Source organism: Muntiacus reevesi, chromosome 3, assembly GCF_963930625.1.
Source record: "Muntiacus reevesi chromosome 3, mMunRee1.1, whole genome shotgun sequence".
Lineage (NCBI taxonomy): Eukaryota > Metazoa > Chordata > Mammalia > Artiodactyla > Cervidae > Muntiacus > Muntiacus reevesi.
This window is the reverse complement of record NC_089251.1, coordinates 191,904,931-191,929,765: the sequence shown is the minus strand read 5'-3', so window position 1 is coordinate 191,929,765 and position 24,835 is coordinate 191,904,931. Positions and strand designations below refer to the sequence as shown.

Genomic DNA, 24,835 nt, shown 5'->3' with positions numbered 1-24,835 from the left:
CACACATTAAGATGAATGTATTTATTTCTGAAGTTTCTTTTATATTCTCCTTAGAAGCTAACTTGTATTTTATTGCTGTTTTACCTTAACTGTTAAACTTGCAAACTGGAACCTTGTAAGCATGCATTCGTTTTTGTGTTTGCAAGCTTTGTTTGGATACTTTAAAAAAGCTGGCTGCACAAAGTCAATGTCAACTGGACCACCACTCACCTGCAATGCACAACGATGGGACCAGCGCTGGGAGGGTTGGAGAATTTGACCCGCCGGATGAAGGAAAGAAGGCCGGTAGCATGGTAGGGTACTCCATGGTCAGGCCAGCCAGTGAAATGGAACTGTTTAACTTCACGGATCTCATTGTATCCTCTCTGTGCAAAGACATAAATAAGTGTTCTCAAGGACCAAAATAGAGCCTTTAAAAGACAACCATGGGTACTAGACCTGACTGACAATGAAAAAAATAAGAAATTTATCAAAGATACAGCTTTTGCTGAAAAAGGATGCTGACATGGCCTAGTAGCTTACCTTTATTTTCAGACAAATGCTAAAGAAAGAAAATAAGAAGTCTTGCTCAGTTCTGTAAGTCTGGGTAAATTTTATTTACCTTGACAGTCTGTTCCTTATTTGGAATGACAACACATAAGATGATTAGGGGAAAAGGAAGAAATGGGAAGTTAAAATGTTGCCCTGTTGACCCAATGCACTGAGTTCTCAAGTGGTGTATAAAAGCAACTTTCTGCTTCTCACCTTACAAAGAGATTTTAATGCCTTGCTTAGCCATGTTGAAAATGGTTTTGAAGCATGGCATGTAGGGATTTTCCAGAACAGTGCTACTCTAGATGGGTTTGTAAAAATATACAGACAGCTAAACTGTTCTTTGGCCAGACTATTTTCTTAGCTCTGTGAAATAAATCAGCACACAGAGGATTATTTATAGCAACAAAAATACAAACTGAAAGAAGCAAACATCCATTGCTGTGCCTTTCTCCTATTGGGTTAATTTTTAGAGAAACCTTTCAATGCGCATTTCAGACTCTTCCCTTCCTTTTTGTTTAAAGAAGCCCATAGATTGCGGGAACAGCACTTGGAGAATTCAGATGAGATGCTGCAGAGTTTATTTTTAAGAATCCACATTTGTGGCCCTCCAAGCCCCACTATAGTCTATATATTTACAACTCTACTATGAACTCTGTGAAATCTCAATCTCACTTGTTCCTCAGAAAAGGTAGAAAAAATTGCTTGAAATAAATGAACTAAATGAGAAATTTTAATTCCATCCTAAATATCACCAAAGCCTTGGAAGCCAGTGATCACATCTTATAATTCTTTTTCTTTCCTGTTCCGAGTACAAAACCCCACACAAAGCAGGGTTCAACAAGTAAGTATAATAGTGACCATGATAAACATCACTATGAAATCATCCAAACAAAATCACTTTCTTAAGAACTTTTGAAGTCAACTTTACTGAGGACGGCCATACATTGTTCAAAGATCATCTCCTCAGCATTGATCCTTTTGCTGGAGTTGCTGTAAGGGCCTTGCTCTCTTTAGAAAATTTTAATATCTGGCAGTGCATGTTTTCTTACTATTCATTGTGCTTAAGCTTTCCTGAATAATTTTCAAATATATAGATTTTTAAAAAATCACTCTTTTCCAGTGTTTTTTATGTGAGGAAAATAAATTAAAAATAAACCCTAAAAAAAAAAAAACAAACCCTAGTAATGCTATAATTAGTATTGTATCAACTCCATAAGGAGTCATTAACGCCAAGTATTCCCATTCTGGAACATGGGGCATGTCTTCATTTATTCATATCTTAGTCTGTGTCCTTCAACGCGTTTGTAATGGTTTTATTCACTTAGGACCTGTTTCTTTCTTGCTAAATATATTTATAGATACTTCAGAGGGCTTCCCAGGTTGCTCAGTGGTGAAGAATCTGCCTGCAATACAGGGGATGTAGGTTCAATCCCTGTGTTGGAGATATCTCCTGTAGAAGGAAACGGCAACCCACTCCAGTATTCTTGCCTCGAGAATTCCATGGACAGAGGAACCTGGTGGGCTACAGTCCATGAGGTCACAAAGAATTGGACAACAGCAAGAACAGATACTTAAGAATTTTTATTATTATGAAAGGGATTTTAAAAAATCTATATCTTTATTAATAATATAATGAAAATATATCTTGAATTCAGTTCAGTTCAGTTCAGTCACTCAGTCATGTCTGACTCTTTGCGACCCTATGAATTGCAGCACGCCAGGTCTCCCTGTCCATCACCAGCTCCCGGAGTTTACTCAAACTCATGCCCATCAAGTCGGTGATGCCATCCAGCCATCTCATCCTCTGTCGTCCCCTTCTCCTCCTGCCCCCAATCCCTCCCAGCATCAGGGTCTTTTCCAATGAGTCAGCTCTTCGCATGAGGTGGCCAAAGTATTAGAGTTTCAGCTTCAGCCTCAGTCCTTCCAATGAACACCCAGGACTGATCTACTTTAGGATGGACTGTTTGAATCTCCTATCTTGAATTAGTCACTTAACTAATTTTGATTTTCTTTTTTTAAATATTCTAACTAGCTTTTTTTTTTATAAAATCATTACACCTTAAAATAATTGCACCCTTTTTAATAGTTTTGCCATTTATTCTTTTTCCTGTCTTATTTAATTTCCTAGAGCTTCCAAAAATGTTGGACACTAGTGACCATGATTATCCACATTGCATCTCTGATTATATTAATAACTGTAACGCCTCTAGTTTTTCACTCCTTCATATGTATGCTACTGGTTATTGTTGAAACAGCTTTATCACATTTAGGGAGTCTCCTTATTTTTTTCTAATATAATTGGAGTATTACTATAAATGTGTTTTAAATAAAATTAGGTGCATTACAATATGTATTAATGAAATCATAGGGTTTTGTTCCTTTAATGCACTGAGATAATGAAATATTCTTTTAGATTTCCTACCACAGTTGTAAAATCTTGAAATCTTAAAAAAGCAATCATGATAAATCATGTAGTGATCTTTTCTTAATTCACTGCTGGATTCACATTTTCAGTATGTCCTGAATTAAACTGTATGTGTGCATACTTGAGAAAGACAAACAGGGAGAGATCTAAAAAGAGAGACAGAGAAGAGCTTGAGAGAGTCCTGTTTTTATGAGGTCCTGTTATCACAGTTCTGCTAGCTTTTAAAACATATTTAGTTGGTTTTAATGGTTTTTCTATGGCTTAAATAGTTTGATTAACTTAGGCATTAGCTATTTATTAGTTATTCTTTAGAGGTTAAAGACCCCTCAATTATGAAACCATAATGCAATTTTAATGACAAATTTCAACACTCTTATTTTCTTTTACCAGCTGTTCAGATCCCGAGCTCTCCTTGGGTTAAATACTGGAAATAATTATTTGCTAGAATTTCACTGTATCTAGACTAATATCTGTCTCTAAATTCACACATAATATAACTTTCTTAATAGCAGCTATAGCTATAGTTCTGTCCCTTTTGTGTTACCCAGTGTCACATATTTTGTTTTGATTGCTCTTCATTTGTAATTGACAAGTGGTTTAGTTACTTTATTGATTGTTTCAAGGAAATGGCTTTTTTATTAAATTTATTCTTTTTTGTCAGTGTCTCATTTTTATATTTACTTTCCCCTTTGTTTTACTGACTTTTCCCCTGATTTCTAGTCTAACTGTTTTTTACAAGATTTTAGATTATCTTTCAAGATAGAAATCACTTTTGATTATATATTTTTCTCCTAACTTGTGGAATATTTTGATATAAAATTATTTATCTTCATAATATATTTTTAGTTCTGAAGCAATTGTGTTTCAGTCACTCAGTTGTGTCTGACTGTTTGCGAGCCCATGGACTGAAGCATGCCAGGCTTCCCTGTCCTTCACCATCTCCTAGAGCCTGCTCAAGCTCATGTCCATTGAGTTGGTGACGCTATCCAACCATCTCATCCTCTGTCGTCCCCTTCTCCTCCTGCCTTCAATTTTTCCCAGCATCAGGATCTTTTCTAATGAGTTGGCTCTTCGCATTGGAGGCAACAGTTCATTCAAAGATTATTCATAAGAGGCCTTTGGTGATTTCTGAGCCTAATTTGGGGAATCGTTGGTCAGTGATTTGTTGTTATTTTCCACTGGATTTTGGAAACATCTTGAATTTTTATTATGTATTTAAGTTTCCTTTATAAGTAAGTTTGTGATTGATTTCTTTTTAACTTTATATTTTATATTGGAGTATAGCTGATAAGGGGCTTCCCAGATGGTGCTAGTGGTAAAGAACCTGTCTGCCAATGCAGGTGACATAAGAGAGGTGGGATCAATCCTCGGGTGGGGAAGACCTCCTGGAGGAGGGCCTGGCAACCCACTTCATTTTGTTGCCTGGAGAATCCCATGAACAGAACAGGCTGGCGGATTACAGCCCATAAGGTCACAGAGACTCGGACACCACTGAAGTGACTTGGAATGCATGCATAGCTGATGATCAGTGTTACGATAGTTCCAGGTGGACAGCAAAGGCATGACTGACTTTTCATAAGTTATAAGAAGAATGTATATTCCAAATTCTCTCTTTCAGTGATAATGGAATATAGCTATTCATTAAATCATGCTTGATGGTTCTTTTCTTGAAATCTCCTACATCTTTGCTCATTTATTTCGCTTGATTTGTCCAAGAAATTTTTATACATACTTTATAAATGTGATAATAATAATTATATTGTTCTGTATACAGTCCATGGAATTCTCCAGGTGAGAATACTGGAGTGGGTAGCCTTTCCCTTCTCCAGGAGGTCTTCCCAACCCAGGAATGGAACCCAGGTCTCCCTCTTTGCAGGTGGATTCTTTACCAACTGGACTATTAGGGAAGCCCATGAAGTCAACTGTAGTTTAAATAAATTTCTTAGGATAGGTGCATGGAAGGTAAAATTTGTGGTCAAATGACATCAATATTCTAAAATTCTGTAGATAAAACATTGCTTTACTGATTTACAGAGAGCTTGTGTGCATGTGGGCTAAGTTGCTTCAGCTGTGTCCAACTCTATGCGACCCTATGGACTGTAGCCTGCCAGGCTCCTCCGTCCATGGGACTCTCCAGAAAGGAATATTGGAGTGGGTTGCCATGCCCTTCTCTAGGGGATCTTTCTGATCCAGGGATTGAACCCACGTCTCTTATGTCTCCTGTATTGGTAGGCGTGTTCTTTACCACTAGCGCCACCTGGGAAGCTGGAGGGTTTATGGCAATTTAAATATGATCAGCAACACATGAAAATATGTCTCATCATACCCTTAAAATCAATGAGGATTATTATTCTTTTTCTAAAAGCGCTTGCTGATTTGAAAGTAAAAAATGGTATACTAGCACATTTTCAATAAGCATGCTAGCAGTTGCTTTTTGTGGGGCAGAGATTCTAGTATTTCCTTTATACTTATATTAAAGCTATGAGTTAAGAATATTAAATAACCACAATTTCTTTGTTGTGTGTGCATCTTTTAATTAAAAATTTTTGATACAGATAACTTTATACTTTTGTGTGGTCAGTTATTAAACTTTTCTGTAACAATGTATGTTATCCCTTTTATGTCTTACTTTAGCCCTCTCACACTGCCCACTAGCTTCAGTCTTTCTGAATCTGTTTAAAAAAAAAGTCAGATCATGTTACTCCTGGGCTCAAACCCTCCAATGGCCGGCTACTTTTACCTTTCATACAAACTAAAATCATCACAGTGGCTCACAAAACCTCACTTATCTGGCTCTGTGATTTCCCTGACTTTAAATCATATTTCTTTCCCTTTCACTTACCTATCTCTCAATATCCTAGACTCCAGTATATTTCTCACTGCGACAGGAGTATCATGCCTCTAAGTCTATGAAATGAGTGTTCCCTCCATCAGGAATATTCTACCTGGGACAACCTCCCAGGGATATAACCCTTCAATGGGATATATTACCCTTCCATGGGATATATATTACTCTCTCCCTCACTTCCTTCAAGCCTTTACTCACATGTTACTTTTTCAACTACTCCTTTCCCACAAAAGAAGGGGTTTAATATGTGTCTCAAGGTTCAGAAGCATGCCTGGTACATGTTATGCTCTCAAATAAATACTTGTGAAATGAATAAGTAAATGGATGAATTTTATAGCATCCTTAAAACAACTCTTGACAGGGATTTTAAGGAAAAAAAAGAAAGAATTTCAGTATACTTAATTTTGTAGAAGGTTAGGGTACTTACCCTTTCCAGGGTGAATGTCCTAACTACATATTCGGCAAGTGGTTCCATTTCTACACAAGTTACTTTGAAGTCACCATAAACTTCGGTATCATCAGGCCAATACTTATAGCATTTAACCTAAATGACAAAAAGTATATATAGGTCAACCTAAATATATAATACACATTAACCAAAATGATTTAATTTCAGTGATAACTCTTCAGGTCATAGTTAAAAGATGGTTTAAAAACCCATAAATAAAAAAAAATTCATAAATAAAAGAATCTGTAATAATAAATAGAAAGATTTTATGTACTCTCATAAAAACATACAAGCCTGACAATGCAACTAGATTTTAACATAAAATCAAAGCTTATTTACTTTACTAAGTGAGAAATCAAATCATTTCTTAGCAATCAAAGAGTCACTTAGGAGCACTCAGTTGAAATGCTATGCCTAAGAAATTTTTTCAAACAATTAAATGGTATTCTATTCTAAGCGTATTATGTTTTGCTGTTCAACTTATACTGATATTTTATGACACACAGGGTGTTTTTTGCCTCTTACCCGGCCAACTTCAACTAAATTTGTGACCATCACAATGCATGCAGACTGCTCTTGCCAGATCATTCTCCAGAAATCATACACTGTTTCATGAACTGGGCCTATAAAAAATTAATTTGAATAGTATGTTATCAGAGAAATTTTGTAGTTAAAAAGAAGTGTAGATAAGAAAAAGAACAATATAAACTAAATGAACCAAAGTAGAAAACATAAAGGTCTGGCACAAAATGTCACTAAAAGTACTTCAATTCAATTCATATCTAAATTCACACTAAAGGCAAAAAAATAGGTGTGTACAAGTTTGCTTGCATCAGCTTGCCTTCTGTGTTTCCAAATTCAGAAGATAGCACTAGATTTTAGGGTACTTATATCTGTCTCTGGTTCTTGTTGTATAGTCATTCAGTCGTGTCCAACTCTTTGCAACCCCACGGACTGTAGCCCACCAGGCTCTTCTGCCCATGGGATTTCCCAGGTAAGAACACTAAAGTGGGTTGTCATTTCCTTCTCCAGGGGATTTTCCTGACCCAGTGATCAAACTTGCGTCTCTTGCATTAGCAGGCAGATTCTTTATTCACTGAACCACCAGGGAAGCAGGGGTTATATCTGTCTCTAAGTTACTTTAATTCATCTTCATGTAAATGGGAAAATAGGAAGTCTTATGCCACCATCAACCAAACAGCACACATTACTAATTAAATATATACACATCATTTATAAACAGTGTAAGTTTAGGGGTTAATGAAGAACCATCAGATATATAAGGATATGTTCTAATTTATGGTATCATCTCTGAGCTGCAAAAGCATCTACTGGGCTAAACTTTACCCTATGCCATGAAACAAGAATATCATTTACCATGGATGATCTTTCTAACTTAAAAGAGTTTATAATTAATTAAACTCAGTATAACTCCAAAGATATGTGAAAAACACTTAGAAAATGACCTCTGCAAAAACAGGAAATTAACTTTTGTTTTACTTTCCCTTTTTATAAAATAAGATGTGCAGTTTTCTCATCTGATGGTCAGTAGTCAGTTTGGGGAGAAAACTAGAGGTGGTCTTGGTATGGTCGTAAGGATACTTTTATTTCCCAATGTGCCACTCTAACAAGATCTCTTTACTTCTACTTTTCCAAGAAGAATGAACTCGACTAAGTTCTCTTCAGCCCTTTGCTATGTCTTAGTCTTGACTTGAAAAAAAAAATTGTTGCAAGACAGTCCAACATCTCATTATAGCAATGTTGGCCTTGGGTACTATTACATGCCAGGCCAACAAACTCTGCTGCAAGGAAACGGGCGCCTTATATAAGATGAGATCTCAGTTGCCTTCATCAAAAAATAAGTAATTTCTCTGCCCAGCACTCTTTACTAGTGCTCTGGGACGTCCGGATACCAAGAACCAAATCTCAAAGAATACCAGCAGCTTCTCTTATACTTTTAATTAAAAAAAAAAAAAAATCAAGGTTTAATTTATATACATTTTAAAGAGATAAAATAATCTGTATTATACAGATGAATAAAGAACAGTGTCAACTGGAAGAGCTGATTTTTTTTTAACTCAGATCATATGGATGAATTAAGCAAGTCTGATTACTCTATTATTATTTGATTATTCTACTCTATTTAAAAAGGCAAAGTTTTACCTTGAGTTGCAATGTAGTGACTTGGTCTCTGGTAGCCCTGAAATAGGAGAACAAAGTAGTCATCATTTTATATCAGTGCCAGAAATAAATGAATGAAGGCATAAAAAGAGGAAGACAACCACCTGTTAAGATTAAGTTATAGTAAAAAGTCCAGAAATGAGTAGTGAACTCATAGTTCACTTCTCAAACCTAGGTTATCTGAAAGGTAAAAATAAAACAAAAATTAAATATTTTAAGGGGTCTGATTAGAATATATATTGCACAATCGAGTTTTGCTTGCTGGGAAAGAACTTTATAGATTTTGCTTGGTTTCACTAAAATGTTTATGCCTTCATGTTACTCTTTAGTTTCATTCCTGGCAAAATTGTGTCCAAAAATATTAATTCTTATTTTATCATCCAAAAATACAACACACTGCATTACAAATGGACAACGACATATTAGAACCATAAAAAAATAACAGAACATTCCAATGTTAGAGCTGGACAATGCATGTGTGCATCAAGTCAAAGTCCTGCTGAGATTTTTTTTAGAGAATATTTCTATTCTATAAGATGCTCAGGAATCTGCCAAAACTATTTTGTGTGTGCTGATAATATTAATTTACACACACATAATTATAGGTACACACATATATAGGGAAAAAAATCTTTTAAAAAAATGCATCTTATCCTGAACAAAAGGTTTAGTACTTTTTTCTTTCTTTTTATAGTGTGCCAAGAGTTTTATGTGGTTAAGCACTTCATACTGTTCCAATAAAGAAATTACTCCAAATAAAAGATAAGTTGTTAGTTGTTTTCAATTGATTTGAATTTCAATAGATCATTAGTAGCAAAAATGTTAATAGAGTTAAGCTGTGACTTTGTTGTGTCTTCAGCAAAGGGCTTTAGTAAAAGCCTGAGTTAGCAGACCATCTGATCCTATCCAAAACACCTACAAAACATTTGGTGCATACCAAAAATTCTTGATATTTGCAGGACCCTCGGGTGTGCCCAAAGTGTCCATAAGACATTTGGCCCATGCCAAATGGTCCTTCAAAACTGTTCCTGTCCAAAACGTCCATGAGCATACTTGGTCCATGCCAAATGGTATTGGATGGCACCAAATATCAAGGACTTCTGGCATGGACCAAATGTCTCCATGGACATTTTGGAAAGGAACAAATATCAAGGATGTTTTGGTATGGACCAAATGTCTTAATGGATGTTTTGGATAGGACCAAATGTTCTGCCAGGGTCTTAGCAGAAAACCAAGGTTAAACTAAATAGGTAAGAACAAGTACAAATTTGTCAGAGAACTGTTGATATTTTTATCCTAGAGAGTAGACTGTTTAGTTTTCCATATTGAATGAGAGTAAAATAATGATCAAAAAATTAACCAATATAATCAAAGACTATAGTTAATAAAATTCATTAATTCAAATATATAATGACGTCACAAAATAACTATAAAACATGAACTTGATAAATGTGATAAAATTATTTCTTATTTATAGAAATTATAAAAAGCTAGATCCGAATTATACATATATTTTGCATATCTATAAATGCTGCAGTTGTTGATATTTCTATCTTTTGCCTTACAAGTAATGCAAATTTAGAATTAATTCATTTCAGTATGCCTGAACTATTTTTTTTAAATAGTGAAGTTTAATGAGTGCTTAATATGTTATAGGCATTGTGCCTAATGATCAACATGAATTACTTCATTTAATTCTCACAATAAAATGATGAGGTTAGTGGTATTGTTATTATCTCCATTGTAAAGATGAGGAAACCAAGGGACAGAGGGATGAGTTGACATTCTTGCAATTTCCAGTGTGATTCTGAACCAAGAAATATGAACAGAGCCTGTCCTTCTTGGATGTAATACACTGCGTCCTTCATATTTTATTTTATTTGATAATTACTTGCATTAAACAAAGGATATGCATGTACATATGTCGTAACCAAAACTGAACAGTGGAATGTATGATCAAAACAAACTTTCATTTTTATGATTCAATATATATGTGTGATATGTGTATTTTACAAATGCAATTTTGTAATTATTTTGCCTAAGTAATTTTAATACTTTACAAACCAATACCACACACCACAAAATAGTGTCCCTACCCATTTTTAACATCAGAAGTCAAATGTAATGAAGTAAAATTTCAGAAATACTAATACACATCATACTATCCAGCTTCTCACATATGTTTAGGGAGGGGTAGGATAAAAGCCAGAAACAGAAACCATCAACAAATAAAACTCGAGTACATAATAAATTGTCAAAAGCTAAAAATGACCCTGCTTTTCTAAACATAGAAAAGGGAGGGAGGTAAAATAGATCTTTACACATGTAAAGGAGTTACAAAAAAATGAACATAGATATACTATATGAGGCTAGTTAGGTGAAGCATGCAGAGAGAACTAGTAGTAAGCATTAGTAAAAACTGTGATAAGAGTAGTCACATTAAATGTTTATAACAGGCGCTGTTATTTACAGATAGTGGTACTTACATCCCTGTACAGCCAAATCTACAGCCCAAACCAAAGTCAGGTGTGAAAGGAAGCACAACAACGTCAGTAAGTACTAGGACGCAGAACAAAGAAAAGTGTACAGTTTGTTCTTTATTTTAAAAAGCCAGCAATCACTTTATAGGTAACAACAAGGAAAAGATTTATATATATACATATATATATAAGCCAATAAATTGGGCATATGCAGGATAAAAATACTTACATCTATGTAGTTGGCATTAATGTAATCTGAAGATGGATCGTCCTCAACAGGTTGCAGAATTACTCTGGAGTGATCATCTGAGATTTTTAAAGGATAAAATGACAGCTATTAAAATTCCCCCCTGTTTTGAGACAATGACCCTTATTTTAAGTAGAAACTTAAAATAATTCAGTGGTTAACAACAGATTATCCATAATATACTTTCAAAATTTCCTTGGCTACTAGTCATATGAAAAAATGCAAGGACTTTAATGAGCTCATTACTTATTTTGATGATAATATTCTGTTAAGAAAGCTTCAATGACTAGCATCTTTGTAGTTAGGGAATTTTTAGTAGACATGATAATAATGTCTGATAAATCATCATTTGAGTCATAAATTTTTCTGAATTGCTAAACTTGCCTTAACTCCTAATTTTGCTTGTTAGGCATGATTTTAAATGGGTGGGATCTTTTCTCCCTGTACTTTACAGCAAATGGGCCACAGAATTAGGGAGTGAATTTCGAAACCCTACTCTCAACTTACTTTGTGAGAGTTATGGTTACTCTCACAAAGGTTAAACTGATGTATTCAAAAGAGAGTGCAAAATAATTTAAACTGAGAATGAAGTAGTCTAAGTAAAATCAACAGCTAGTTACAAGCTAAACAATCTGTCGCTCTTCTTACTGCTCCTATGGTTCCATATGATAATTTATTTATCTCATGAATACATCTTGAAGACTTAATCAGGAGGAAGTCCCTAATGATAAATAACTTGGAGTAAATGGGACTCAGGCACTGACTCCAAGAAAGGAAACAAGGTATACGGAAGGAATAACACTCCCACCTTGAATGTGTTTGGTGGAAGAGTTATAGTAATTTAGCAATGAAAAAAATCCTTCATATTCGTTGTCCTAATATTTTCAGTTGTTAATGACACCTCCAGGCATTTATATGCAAACATAAAATTCAGCAGGACATTATCACCACAAGATGAAGAATCTGAGTCAATTAATGTGGTTGATGACAATTTCAGAATTGCTGTCAATATCCAATGCTGTTAAATAGGTTACTTTATAAACAGATTGCCACCCTCTGGGATTTTTTTAAAGTTTAAAACCATAGGAGGAGTAATTGCAAATTTACCCTTTATCTTCTACACATGGTTTTTACATTTATCAAGAATCATAAGAGAACTTACACGCTATAATGTTTCCATATCTGTTTTTTGCTCTATTTTGATCTTTTTTAGCTACATCCCAAGACGCTGACTGTCCTTCAAAGAAGCTCTAGAAAAAAGCACAATTAACACGCACACTGAATTTAATTCCTTTCCTTGAATCAAGTCTGTCTGTTTTAAAGACTAAAATAGTAAAAGTCACTTTCTCAGGGAGGAAGGGAGTCCTACAGCAGTAAACAATCAATTTTCAGACCTCAAGCTTGTTTGTTGGACTCCTACTTGTTCATCTTGGATTGGACTGAGTTCAAATTGAGGACAAGAAATAACTTTAGGGGGAAAAAAGCGGGGGGAGCCTTGGAAGTATTTCAAATTTAACATCACTGCAATTTTGTGAGATGGAAGTAAAGAAAGCATCAGAGACTTCAAAACTACTTTTAATGAGCATCTTTCAAAAATATGCTTGCTTTAGCATTTCTGACAGGACAAAGAAAACCTGTTTTCTCCCATAATTATTCATTAAATCGTGTGCAATACATCACATTTTAGTTTCTTTGAAGATCATGAAAAGGACTCAGTCTCCACAACAAGAGACCATATGAAAATTAAAAAGAGTCACCATCTCCAAGATTCTTGGAACAGATGAATTTGTTGATTGGTTTAATTACCATATGCAACAATTTAAAGTATGGGTATAGATATCTTTTTGTAGAAAAATTTAAACTTTGCTCAACGCAAGAAATGGGGTCTTCAAAGAGCCAATGGTCTTTGAAGCAAGGCACACAGGAACACACAGTCAATGAACAACAACAAGAAGATAGTTCTGACAGAATATTGTAATTCCTTGCACTATTTTGTCACCACAGCATCATGTTCCCAGCGTATATCTAAAACCGATATTCAAAATTCAAAAATAATTTCAAGTAATCTGTAAATAAAAGGAGATGTTTAGAAGATTCCTTATGAAGTTAGATGCATTATATATTTAGGTGGTCTTTCAAAGTAAAATACTCCTTGGCTTCTTTCATTTTAATTGTGTGTGTTTGGTGGTGAAGGTACTTTCTTCTACACCCCAGAGGGCCATTTCTCAGTAAGTGAAAAGTAGCAAAAGAACTATTCCCTTTTTGCTATATTATATACATTGGGATGTTTAGTTAAATAACTTCCTCTGTAGTATAAGCTTGTTTTAGTTTGGGTATGAAGGGGAAATAAGGATGAAAGAATTTCCCACATCCTTTTCTGGGCTGCTTTTTGTTGTCTGAATTTGCAGTACTGTTTTTCTTCCCAGCCACCCTCAACCTATAATCCTCAAAACAAAATTCAGAGTGACAAGGAGCACATTTAGCACACATAGCTTGATCTTATTTTCAACAAAGGGTCAACACGCAAAAAGGCAGACAAGTGCCCACTGCTTAGGTCATTCAAATGGCAGAAACTGCAATGGTACACCAGGACTCAAGGTATTCTGCTATGGATTTTTAGTGGGGAAAACAGAAGGTCTAGCAAACTGGTCTCTAAGTAGCATAGTAAAATAAATTATGAAATCCAACATTATTTATTAAAATGAATTTTGACCCAGCTATACCCCCAGGAAGTATCCTTTTCTTTCAATCCATCTACATCCTTCTCCTCGAATGCCCACTTGATTGTTCATAGACAAAGGATTAGAGGGTCTACAGAGTATTCCAGGACTTGCTATGTAAATGGGAGGAAAAGGTGTTAAATTCTGCTGAGTATCACGGTTAGAAATAAGATTCAACATGGTACTGAAACGTTCACCTCATATTCCTCTTTGAACCCATAGCTGTCTGATGTCTTCATGAGATTAATGTGCTGCAGTAGGTCGGCCACCCTGATGGCTGGGTGCAGCTGTCCCGTCTGGTAAGGGGATTCTGTCCCCTCGCACAGGTAGCGAGGTACATCAAGAAGACGGCTGGATTCTGCTGTAGCACTGTGGTTCTCATCTGCCATGTTTCAGATTCCAGAAGATTAAAAAAAAGACAAAGTTACCTTGTTTAATATATATCTATGCAAAGCAGATTTTAAGATCTTATGACCTTTCTGATAATAGGAGGAGGAAAGAAATATAGTACAGACCTAGGGCAGCATCCCTATAAAACAAAACCTTTTACTTCAGCTCCAGGTAGGAGGTCAGGGCATATTATTAATATGTGTATATAAGCAAGACAACAGATGCTGTGAGATGTAGAGAAACAGCTGATCCACTTTAAAGAAGGATAAGTGGGAGATTTTGCTGAGTTCTGACTTTTTTCTTGTATCTGCAGTCATAGCAGTATATTGCGGGACGAGAAGATCAAGTTGTTAATTGGAGAGGTGTTTTCATTGTTGATTAAACTGAACAAATTCTTTCCCATCCATATCCCAACCTCCCAATAGGCAACCCATCCCCACTCTAGTCCTACTATGCCCTTGCACCTGGGACTTCTTACCATGAAACACTCCAGACTCAGAAACTTGAACATTTTACAGAATCAGCCCATGGCCCACACTATGTCTGCTAGCCAGGTTACACGTGCATTTACACTTCATCTCTACTCCCCTGGTTTATTATTACTGTTGTATTTTTTTTTATTGCTGATACATTTTGACTCTTCTGGTTACTGTGTACAGGAAACCTTGGTTTGTCTCTGGGACAAATATTTAGATTCTTCTGGAATTCCTCCATGGCCCATCTTGACTGAGTTACATAGCGCTTGCTTTATGTTCCCATGGCCTTCTGTTCTCCTACATTCATTTCACTTACAATGTATTTTAATCATTTATTTCCTGATCTCTTTTTCTAACTAAACTCTAAATGCTTAGCATGTAGAGACAAGAGTCATATTTTTCTTTTTATTCTTAGTGCCTGGTAAAAGCAGTCACTCAATAAATATTTCAATATTGCAATGAATCAATTAGTTACAAATCCATTAAACCCCTCACCACCCACATTTAAGTGCAGGCCCCATCCCAACCATGTTGTTAGCTTAAAATGAAAAGAAACTCTTAAGTCTCTGTCATAAGAAGGAAGAAAAGAACAAGAACATTTTACCTCTGAAAAATAAATATTCTTTTAATGACCACAGTGCTAATCATTACAGTGAGAAGAGGCATGCTTATAATGATCACATTTAAACTTACCATCTTCAAAAAAACAAATGTTTTAAGGGGTGTTACTTTGGCAAACATTATAGTGCCATACTCATTAACAGAAGAGAAAGTACACTCTTAGGGAAAATTTTGTTTTAATGATACTGCATACTGTAGAGAACGATATTTAGTTAACAGTTAAACATATTTCAAGTGCTGGTACATTTGCCTGTTCTATCACCAACTCTACAAATAGGATATGGCAAAAAATGAATTGTTGTCCCCATGATAAACACTTTTTCTTCCTGGAGAAGGAAAAAAAAGAAAAAGAACCCCACAATCAGATTTGTGTGCTTCTATAATTTAGCTTGATTGCATTTACTTTACTTTCTCTTACTAGGCTGAACGTAGTTTTTTCTTTTGCATTTACTTATAAAAGTCCACATTGAATTAAAAGAAAAAAATTCGGTTGGATTCTGTTGTGACCTAAAAATACCTAACCGAATTAACGCTTTTTACTCTGGTTTCCCACCCCTCTACACACAAACATTTGCTAGCAACCATGATTCATGAGCGCTTACTATTTTTTCTATGAGACAACATCAGTTGGTTTATCTTTGCTAAAATATTGCAATCAATAGACTGACATAGAGAAATATACATCTCCCCTGGAAAATTAAATCCAGAAGCCACTTATCGGGGCACTATCACAGAATATACAGCTTAGGATAAGAAGTAAAGAGAACAGAATGTTAGGAAGGCAAAATGCAATCACCCAAGCTGGAATAAAGGTAGTAAGTGCTCTGCGAAGCAGACCCAGAGCTCACATTGTACTTGTTGGAGCAGTGGAACGTTCACATTTGTAAAAGGCTCAGTAAGAAACAGAGGACTCATCTGTATTCCAGATCTTACATGATAACGTCTCCATATGAAGTAGACAGTGCCTTTTGTTTTGCATTAAGCTTTAATACAGTAGTACAATGAGCAGTATTTTTTAAAATAATCACACATGAATTATTAATATCTATACATTTCTACCTCACCTCATTGAATTACCTAACAATGCGACTACAAGCAAGAGTCCATGTATTAATCATTATCCTTACTACACATTTAACAATAACTTTAAATATTTCTTTGATGGAAAAGTCTTCTAGAGTTCTTTGCAATACACTTACCAGTAATAGGGACTTTAACCCAATGCAGCAGTAAAATACAAAAAAACAAAAATATGAATCAATACAAAAGTTTCTGACTTCTTTTGAAATCACTAAGCAGGTATAAATATCAAGCAATATCAAAAATTGCTTTATAAGTACAAAATCAACTGGATGTAAAACAACTATAAACACGGTGATTCCAAGAATGATGAAAAATGCAACAAATCATTTCTAAGTTTGGTATGATTAACAAGTTATTTAGCTTTCAAAGAAGAAATATAAAAAATATCAACCAGCTTGACTTACAAAATGAAATAAAATGCACAATGATTGTTTAAATGAATAGATTTATAACTCTTTTTGTGTTAACTCTAGCCTTCCTTAAAAATAAATATCCTCTTTCATGGGGAAAATTATTACAATAATATTTTAAACTTTATTCTTTATCACTTTCTCTTTACTAAGCTCTGTGGAGAAGGTATGGTAAGAATTATTATATCATTTTATTGAAGGGGAAGCAAAGACATTTTTCATGAATATTTTCATGAGTTCACATTTGTGAGTTCACAAGAGGACTGAGACTTATTAGACCCAATTCTACATGTCTTTGAATACTACCATAATGAAATTTTAACAGTTAAATAACTATCTTTTTCCTTGAATTTTTAATAACTTCATTGAATTTAACTTATGAGCTTGATGCTGACCTCATTCTACAGTGCTCAACAGAAGATGACATTTTCAGAGGAATTTGATGCCTCTCAAAGACCATGATTCCTGGCTTCTCCCTATATGATCAGGCCATCCTTTGGGGTAAATTCCCTAGCTCACTTCCCTGCCCTTGTTGCTGGGAATATCAAAGGAAGAGTGCAGTCAGAGACAGAAAAAACTGACTTACAGATTCTTTTGGAATATAACTTTGTATTATAAAATTTTAACTTTTAATAACTATTTTAGTCAAAAAGGTATATTTTACTTAACTGAGTTAGTTGTATTGTTCTAACATATTTTGAAAATATAATTAAACACTGAACACATTGATGATAAAAATATGTGTAAACTGATGTCTTATGTTCAAAGAAATTTAAATATAAAGTAGGAGAACTGGGAATTTTAAAGGTACATTTATCTGGCAATTTCTACATTTCTCTGATTAAATCTTAAATGTTAGAAGCCTGGGGGACAAACTGATAAGACAACTTGTGAATGTACAAGCCAGCTGGTCATGAATCATTGCTGTGTAATTAGTCAAGAGATAGAGTACAAATAGAAATGAAACTCATTGCATTCTTAAATATATTGTAAAAGATTTATTTAATTTTACAGCTGAAACGGCCTTATTTATTACTAGCAATACTAGCTGTCTTAGATGTTACATACTGGTAGTGCTAGCTGCTCAGTTGTGGTCAAGTCTGCGATTCCATGGACTGTAGGCCGCCAGACTTCTCTGTTCATGAAATTCTCCAGGCAAGAATTCTGGAGTGGGTTGCCATTTCCTTCTCCAATGTAGTGGGAAATTTTGGCTTAATGTAAATTTTTTGAAAGATAACACTTATCAGGTAAAGTGCATATAGAATGCAACACTCCATTATTAATACTGTTGCAATTTTACCTGCATTTATAAACTCAACTAAGACAAAACTAAAGCAAATGCACAAATGCCTAATGTTTACTTGGAAATGTATTCTTTAGTTGTTATAAAATTAGGAGGATTTAGAAAAATCCTTTTAAATCAGGTATATTTTATATATATACACTAGCGATTCTGGTAGCACTGGCCCCTGAAATGTGTACATTTGGATTCATTCTACTAACTTGCATATATAAATATTAATCGGAAAAGGAGTGCGTCAAGGCTGTATATTGTCACCTGCTTATTTAACTTATATGCAGAGTATATCATGAGAAACGCTGGGCTGGAAGAAGCACAAGCTGGAATCAAGATTGCTGGGAGAAATATCAATAACCTCAGATATGCAGATGACACCACCCTTATGGTCGAAAGTGAAGAGGAACTAAAAAGCCTTTTGATAAAAATGAAAGAGCAGGGTAAAATAGTTGGCTTAAAGCTCAATATTCGGAAAACTAAGATCATGGCATCTGGTCCCATCACCTCACGGGAAATAGATGGGGAAACAGTGGAAGCAGTGTCAGACTTTAATTTTTTGACTCCAAAATCACTGCAGATGGTGACTGCAGCCATGAAATTAAAAGACGCTTACTCCTTGGAAGGAAAGTCATGACCAACCTAGACAGCATATTAAAAAGCAGAGACATTACTTTGCCAACAAAGGTCCGTCTAGTCAAGGTTATGGTTTTTCCAGTGGTCATGTATGGATGTGAGAGTTGGGCTGTGAGGAAAGCTGAGCACCGAAAAATTGTTGCTTTTGAACTGTGGTGTTGGAGAAGACTCTTGAGAGTCCCTTGGACTGCAAGGAGATCCAACCAGTCCATCCTAAAGGAGATCAGTCCTGGGTGTTCGTTGGAAGGACTGATGCTGAGGTTGAAACTCCAATACTTTGGCCACCTCATGCAAAGAGTTGACTCATTGTAAAAGACCCTGATGCTGGGAGGGATTGGGGACAGGAGGAGAAGGGGACGACAGAGGATGAGATGGCTGGATGGCATCACCGGCTCGATGAGCATGAGTTTGAGTAAACTCCGAGAGTTGGTGATGGACAGGGAGGCCTGGTGTGCTGCGATTCATGGGGTCGCAAAGAGTCAGACACGACTGAGCGACTGAACTGAACTGATATATTCATAGTAAGGGTCCTTGTACTCACTCCAAATCTAACAGAACCAAGAATTAAAGGATAAGTTGTTTTAAAAAAGTATACCCAACTAATTTGAAACGCACTAGATCTAAATGGGCTGATCACAATGGCTCTCTTTGATAAAATCAGGACTATACTTTCAAAATCAAACTGCTTCCTGCAGTGTAAATACCGTGAGGACAAAGCTGTGACCCATGCAAGGAAGTGGGGTCCATGCAGAAAAGAGGGCAGAGAGTCAGGGCCTCACCTAACACGGCGGTCGGCACGAGCGGATCACTGGGCACTGCAGGAAAACACAGCTCATGAAGGAACTCATTGCCCTAAAGTTGTATTTCATATTCTGTTTTCCTTTAAGACAGACTCATCATTTCTTAAGAAATATAACTATTAAACTTTCTTTACGACTATAACTATTAACTGTAACTTTATTACTATTACTATAATCACTGCAAAGGGAACACTCTCTTTCTCAACTTGGGTTACCAGGAAAGGTCCATCTATAATTATAGTTCAGTAGTCAGTCCAATTTTAAAAACCAAGAAGATTCAACTTCAATTTATAAAGATTTTAAAATTAGGGGGAAAAAGTGCATTTAGGTCTATCCAGTGTGAGGTACTTAGGTAATTATATTCATTCCACTTTATCTAACTTTGGAAAATAGATTTAATCCTTTCTCCAAGTTCATAAGCGTATATTTATAGATATACTGCTAAATTCAAGCTTCCTAATAAAGTATACAGGCATTAGATAGAAAAACTTTGGAAACAAAAATCCTTTCAAACCTTGAATTGATTAATTTTTAAATCAAGTGGTTAGAGAAATGATACATCTATACTGTTAGCAAAACTTTCAATAGCAACAATGTTTTATGTTTTTCTCTATTATTTATCTTACAGTGAAAAAAAATAGAACAGATCAGAAAGTCCTTATCACTATTAAAACTAAATTCCAAAATGACTCATTATAATATCCTTAACTACTAATGTGATATAGGTATATACAAAGGAAAATCATGGCCAATAATTTTTTACAAGTTTGCACCAAGCTGAACATTTCAGAAAACACATCCCCTTTTGAAAAGCCATAAATGCATAAACCTACAAATACTTTATTTTCTCAGTCTTACCACTACATATTTATATAATCTGTATTGAAAATAACACTTCTATTGTTGGCTTCTTTCCTTATACAGTTTTTCCCAAACTGAGATCTGTGGCAAATGCCTCTGTGAACACAAGGCCAAGGATAAACACAATTTGCTGTCCTCAAGTACCAATTTCACTTAGCTATTTGAAGAGACAATCAGGTAATTGAACTTAATTTTAAGTAACAAACACAGTGCTATAGAATGGGATAAAAAAAATTCTAGAAAATTTGAAGATAAACAGTAATACTGATCATGGGGCATTAAACAATACTTCAGAGGAACTGTTTTAAAAGATATGTCTCCACAGATAAACATTTGCAATTCTTAACACAGATGAGTGAATAGATGGATTTCACCATTCCCTATCAATCCCTCAGTTCAAGTAAACTTTTGGACTTCACACCAGATATCTAACAGTATGTAGATTTCTTTTTTCTCTGGTTAACTTTTTATTTTTGAAATTCCTGAGGCATCTATAGAAAAATTAAATAGAATGGCTTTCCCCATGCCAATAATTCCCAGAAAGAATTATGGTATTTCATATCTCAAAAGACTTAACCTTATACAATGGAAGATTCAAATACAAAACAATTATAAATCCTGACATGAGCTAATTTTATGCAGGCAATGAAATATTTTAACTTAAAGCAATAAGATTTGGTCTGAGTGGTGTCTGAATGTCTCTTATAGTAATAAAATTCATACAGTTTGAATTTAAACTAAATCCAAAATCAAGACTGAAAATAAGCCTTCTGATAAACTCTGTAGTGATCCATATCACTTTTTCTATTTCCAGTTTCTTCTTCCACTCTCTGCCTTGTTTCCCGTCACTATTCAAAAGCTAATGTGTTGAATTCAGAGAGAAATTGAATAGCTTTAAAAGTCATCGATCAAAATTTTGGTAAAGAACTTACATCTCGGACTAAAATTATGTTGGTCCATGAAGGTGATGGAAAGAGGGTCCTCCGCATGCAGGGTGCTCTGATCAGCGTAACTTCGGTCCATAGCATTCACCATGTGTGTCATTTCCTGCCGGGCGTTCCCCATCGCATCTTTGCGTTTCTTAGCAAGCTTGCTGCCAAGACAAACATGAAAGGGAAACCTTAGTGTGAGGCTTGAAGGGGAACTGACACCAGCAGTAAGTAGTTCAGGAAAGCCTGAGCGTAAAGATATAGATTTGGTTTAGAAAGTCTAAGAACATATCATAATTTCAGGAATTAAGTTTGACATCTAAGCAATATTTGTTGATTGCTATAAAATTGTTTTATTTGTCATATGGATATATTAACATTCAAGCTGTCAACCCAAATGTCTCATCATTTCTTGTATTTTATCATTACAATAAATTATCATAAAGCACAACTATACTTTATTAAAACAGTAAGTAAATGCTTCCTTAGTAGAGTTGTTCAAAGAAAAGTTAATGCTAAATTTTGGTTTTCCTTCTGGGTGATTAACACGCTTGATCAAAATTTCAGAAGACGTTCTTTGGGAATAACATGACTACTTTTTCAACTTTATTTTATTACAGTCATCCACTTAAAATAGACAAACTCTATTCTTCACTCTTTGTCTTTTGTTCGGTAAAAATGCAATGTGTAGAATTCACATTTTAAAATATATTTATATAACATTAATACAAACCTAATCAGGAAATTTGTAGAATCAACTGCAGCTTGATAACAATGCAAACACTCAGGAATATATGGGGAAATTATGTACTTTATAAGAAGAGCACTTTGAGAAAAGTTTGGAAAATGCTATGTAGAAGTATTATGCAAATGAATAATAAACATGGTCAGATCCTAAAAATATGTTTAGGAGCCCCATGGCAGAGTGGCAACTACAGAATGGCCTTACAGATGCCGCAGAACAAATGACCCATGTGATCTGGAAATGAGCAGAGTTATACTCTGAGCTCCTCAGACACTGACATCTTTATCTTACATATCAAGGGTGTGAAATACAATCTGGTTCATTGTGAATGTTACACATGAAACATGCAATTAAAAAACTATTTAAGGTATATAAATATTCATCTCATAATAGTAAAAAGAAAGGGAGTCTAAATACCTACAGTGGCCAGATTATGTTTCTAAGTTTATGGCAGCAGTTTAGGTGCCTTGGAAATATATTTTAGCTATTTTAAGAATAACATTTCTCAGTTGGATTATTAACTAGGGTAAATTCTTCTGATTCTCACTAGTATCTGTACTAGAATAAATATACTAACATACTACAAACATGTTAAAAAAGTGATTTATTTTAGTAGTTGTGTTTATGTCCAAAAGTTTTTCCTTTAGAAAATTAATTTATTAATTTGAGAGCTACTCATGTGTAGGATACTTTTCTCTGAGAATTACAGTACTTAGCCTCAAGGATACATACCCAACAAAATCCAATATATTGACATAGCATATATGACACCTAAGTAAGATAGTCATAAAGTAAGCTTTAGGGATGGAAACGGCATTATACATTTTAGAAATAATAACAATGATAAGGACAGTATCATCAATAATAAAACAATGACAAAAATATAACAAAAACTACCACCACCATCACTAGCACGACCACTACATCATCACAACCACCATCACCACCACCATTGTTTAGCAGCAATATTTGCTCTATTCATTGAAAGATCTCTTATCTCTTTTTTCTAGGCTAGCGGGCAAAAGCTCTGTAAAGCTCCTAACAGGTTTTAGACGGAATATAGAAGTGTTGCTTCCTGTCGTGAGGCATCACAAGGAAGGGTGGGGACCGTGGGGAACTGGAGAGCAATTTAGGGGGCAACTTACCTACGTGAAGACTGGCACCTGATCCCTGAGTGGTTTCTAACTTTAAAATTATTTTTAAAGAGAGGTCATGAATCTAAATATGTATATTTTCTTATTCTTTCAAGTGGTCCTATTTTTTGGAAGAGTGTATGGGGCAAATTACACATCAGTAGGTCATAGGTTATTCTACAGCCTTCACTTTTCAAACTTACCTCTAAGGATAGTTCCAAACTTGCCTATAGGCTATTTGTTCTTCGACCTACAATCTTCTTTTACCTCTAATATCTGGTTAACTGGTTATATCTGGTTATAATTCTGTCCTGCCTCGCCAGGCAGACTTCTGTAACTGAGCAAATACAACCTTTCTCAGACTAGGTTTTCGTGGTAGGTATTTTTAAAGCACCGTGTTTTCTGCCTATAATAATACTCATCACATCATTGCAAGTATCCTTTTGTTTTTCCCAGTGCGTGTTCCATGAAGGGAAGAACCCTCTGCAGAGCCCTAGCACTCAGAGCAGCATCTGGCACACAGCAGACACTCATTAAAAACTTGTTGGAATGGATGAATGAGGTCTCTGATATGCTCGACACTTGTCATGTGTTAACTCAGTTAATTCTCAGATCAATGCACTGAAGAAGGCATGAGATTTCTAATTGTACAGATGAGTTCACTGAGGCTTAGACAAGTTAAATAACTTGCCCAAGGTTATTAATCTAATAAGTAGTAAAGAATGACCTGGTTCCAAGACCTAAGCCCTGATACTATATCCAGTTCCCTTTTTTTAATTGTCACATTACCATGTGTATTATAATATGAAGCAGTCACTGCTCTAGGAGTTAAACATTAGTTGTTATAAATTTGAGAAGAATGTGGATGTAACACAAATGCTTTGCCATTTTAAAGTTTAAAAAAGAGTTGAAGAAATAACTTTCAATCTTTGTTTCTTAGATAAGAAGAAAGAATAAATTCATCCCTCAAAAATTCTGAGAGATTGACGTGGCTAAAAATAAGACAGCTTGAAATTTGGATTAAAAACAATGTAAAAAAATCTGAAGACAGATAGCTTGAAGCAAATGGTAAAGACGTTTAAATTTTGAGGCTTTACTTTAAAATATATCATTTAAACATTTTATGATTGAGAAAAAATAAGAAGTAATGAACTTGTCAAATGCATGACAGGTAAAAGTTTTCATGGCAATGAAGGACTTTTACTTTTCAGATTCACAAACCTTTGTTAGTAGACAGATTATGAGAGAATACATATAAAACCTTTGTTGATATCTGCCAACCATGTATTATCAGCTTTTTCTTATACCTTAATCCTCACAACAACCCTGTGAGGTAGGCTTTAATTCAGGTTATTACAAAAGAAATAAATACCATCACCAGAATTAAGTGCTTTGATCAAGAACTGACAGTTACTATGACTATGCCAATGAATTTTTAGTTCAAAAACTACCTCTGGTTTACTTTTAAATTTTACTATAATTTATTTCTACATTTCTTTTAAAAACTGTCTAATTCAGATTTGCTTCACTAGATCTGTTTAAGCAGCTTTTAAAAACATAAGTCTGTTAAACTT

General features: G+C 34.9%; 1 protein-coding gene across 2 annotated transcripts in view; it reads right to left on the bottom strand.

Annotated features, from left to right (window-relative positions):
- PTPRK (protein tyrosine phosphatase receptor type K) overlaps window positions 1-24,835 on the bottom strand; it is a 604,099-nt gene that overhangs the window by 14,690 nt on the left and 564,574 nt on the right. For both annotated transcript variants that reach the window (XM_065931350.1, XM_065931351.1), the window contains exons 15-22: window positions 21,387-21,547; window positions 14,081-14,265; window positions 12,326-12,413; window positions 11,146-11,222; window positions 8,419-8,455; window positions 6,781-6,878; window positions 6,235-6,351; window positions 211-365 (exon numbers count right to left, since the gene is read on the bottom strand). In XM_065931350.1, coding sequence (XP_065787422.1) covers window positions 211-365; window positions 6,235-6,351; window positions 6,781-6,878; window positions 8,419-8,455; window positions 11,146-11,222; window positions 12,326-12,413; window positions 14,081-14,265; window positions 21,387-21,547 — 918 coding nt within the window. The remainder of the gene's footprint in view (window positions 1-210; window positions 366-6,234; window positions 6,352-6,780; window positions 6,879-8,418; window positions 8,456-11,145; window positions 11,223-12,325; window positions 12,414-14,080; window positions 14,266-21,386; window positions 21,548-24,835) is intronic.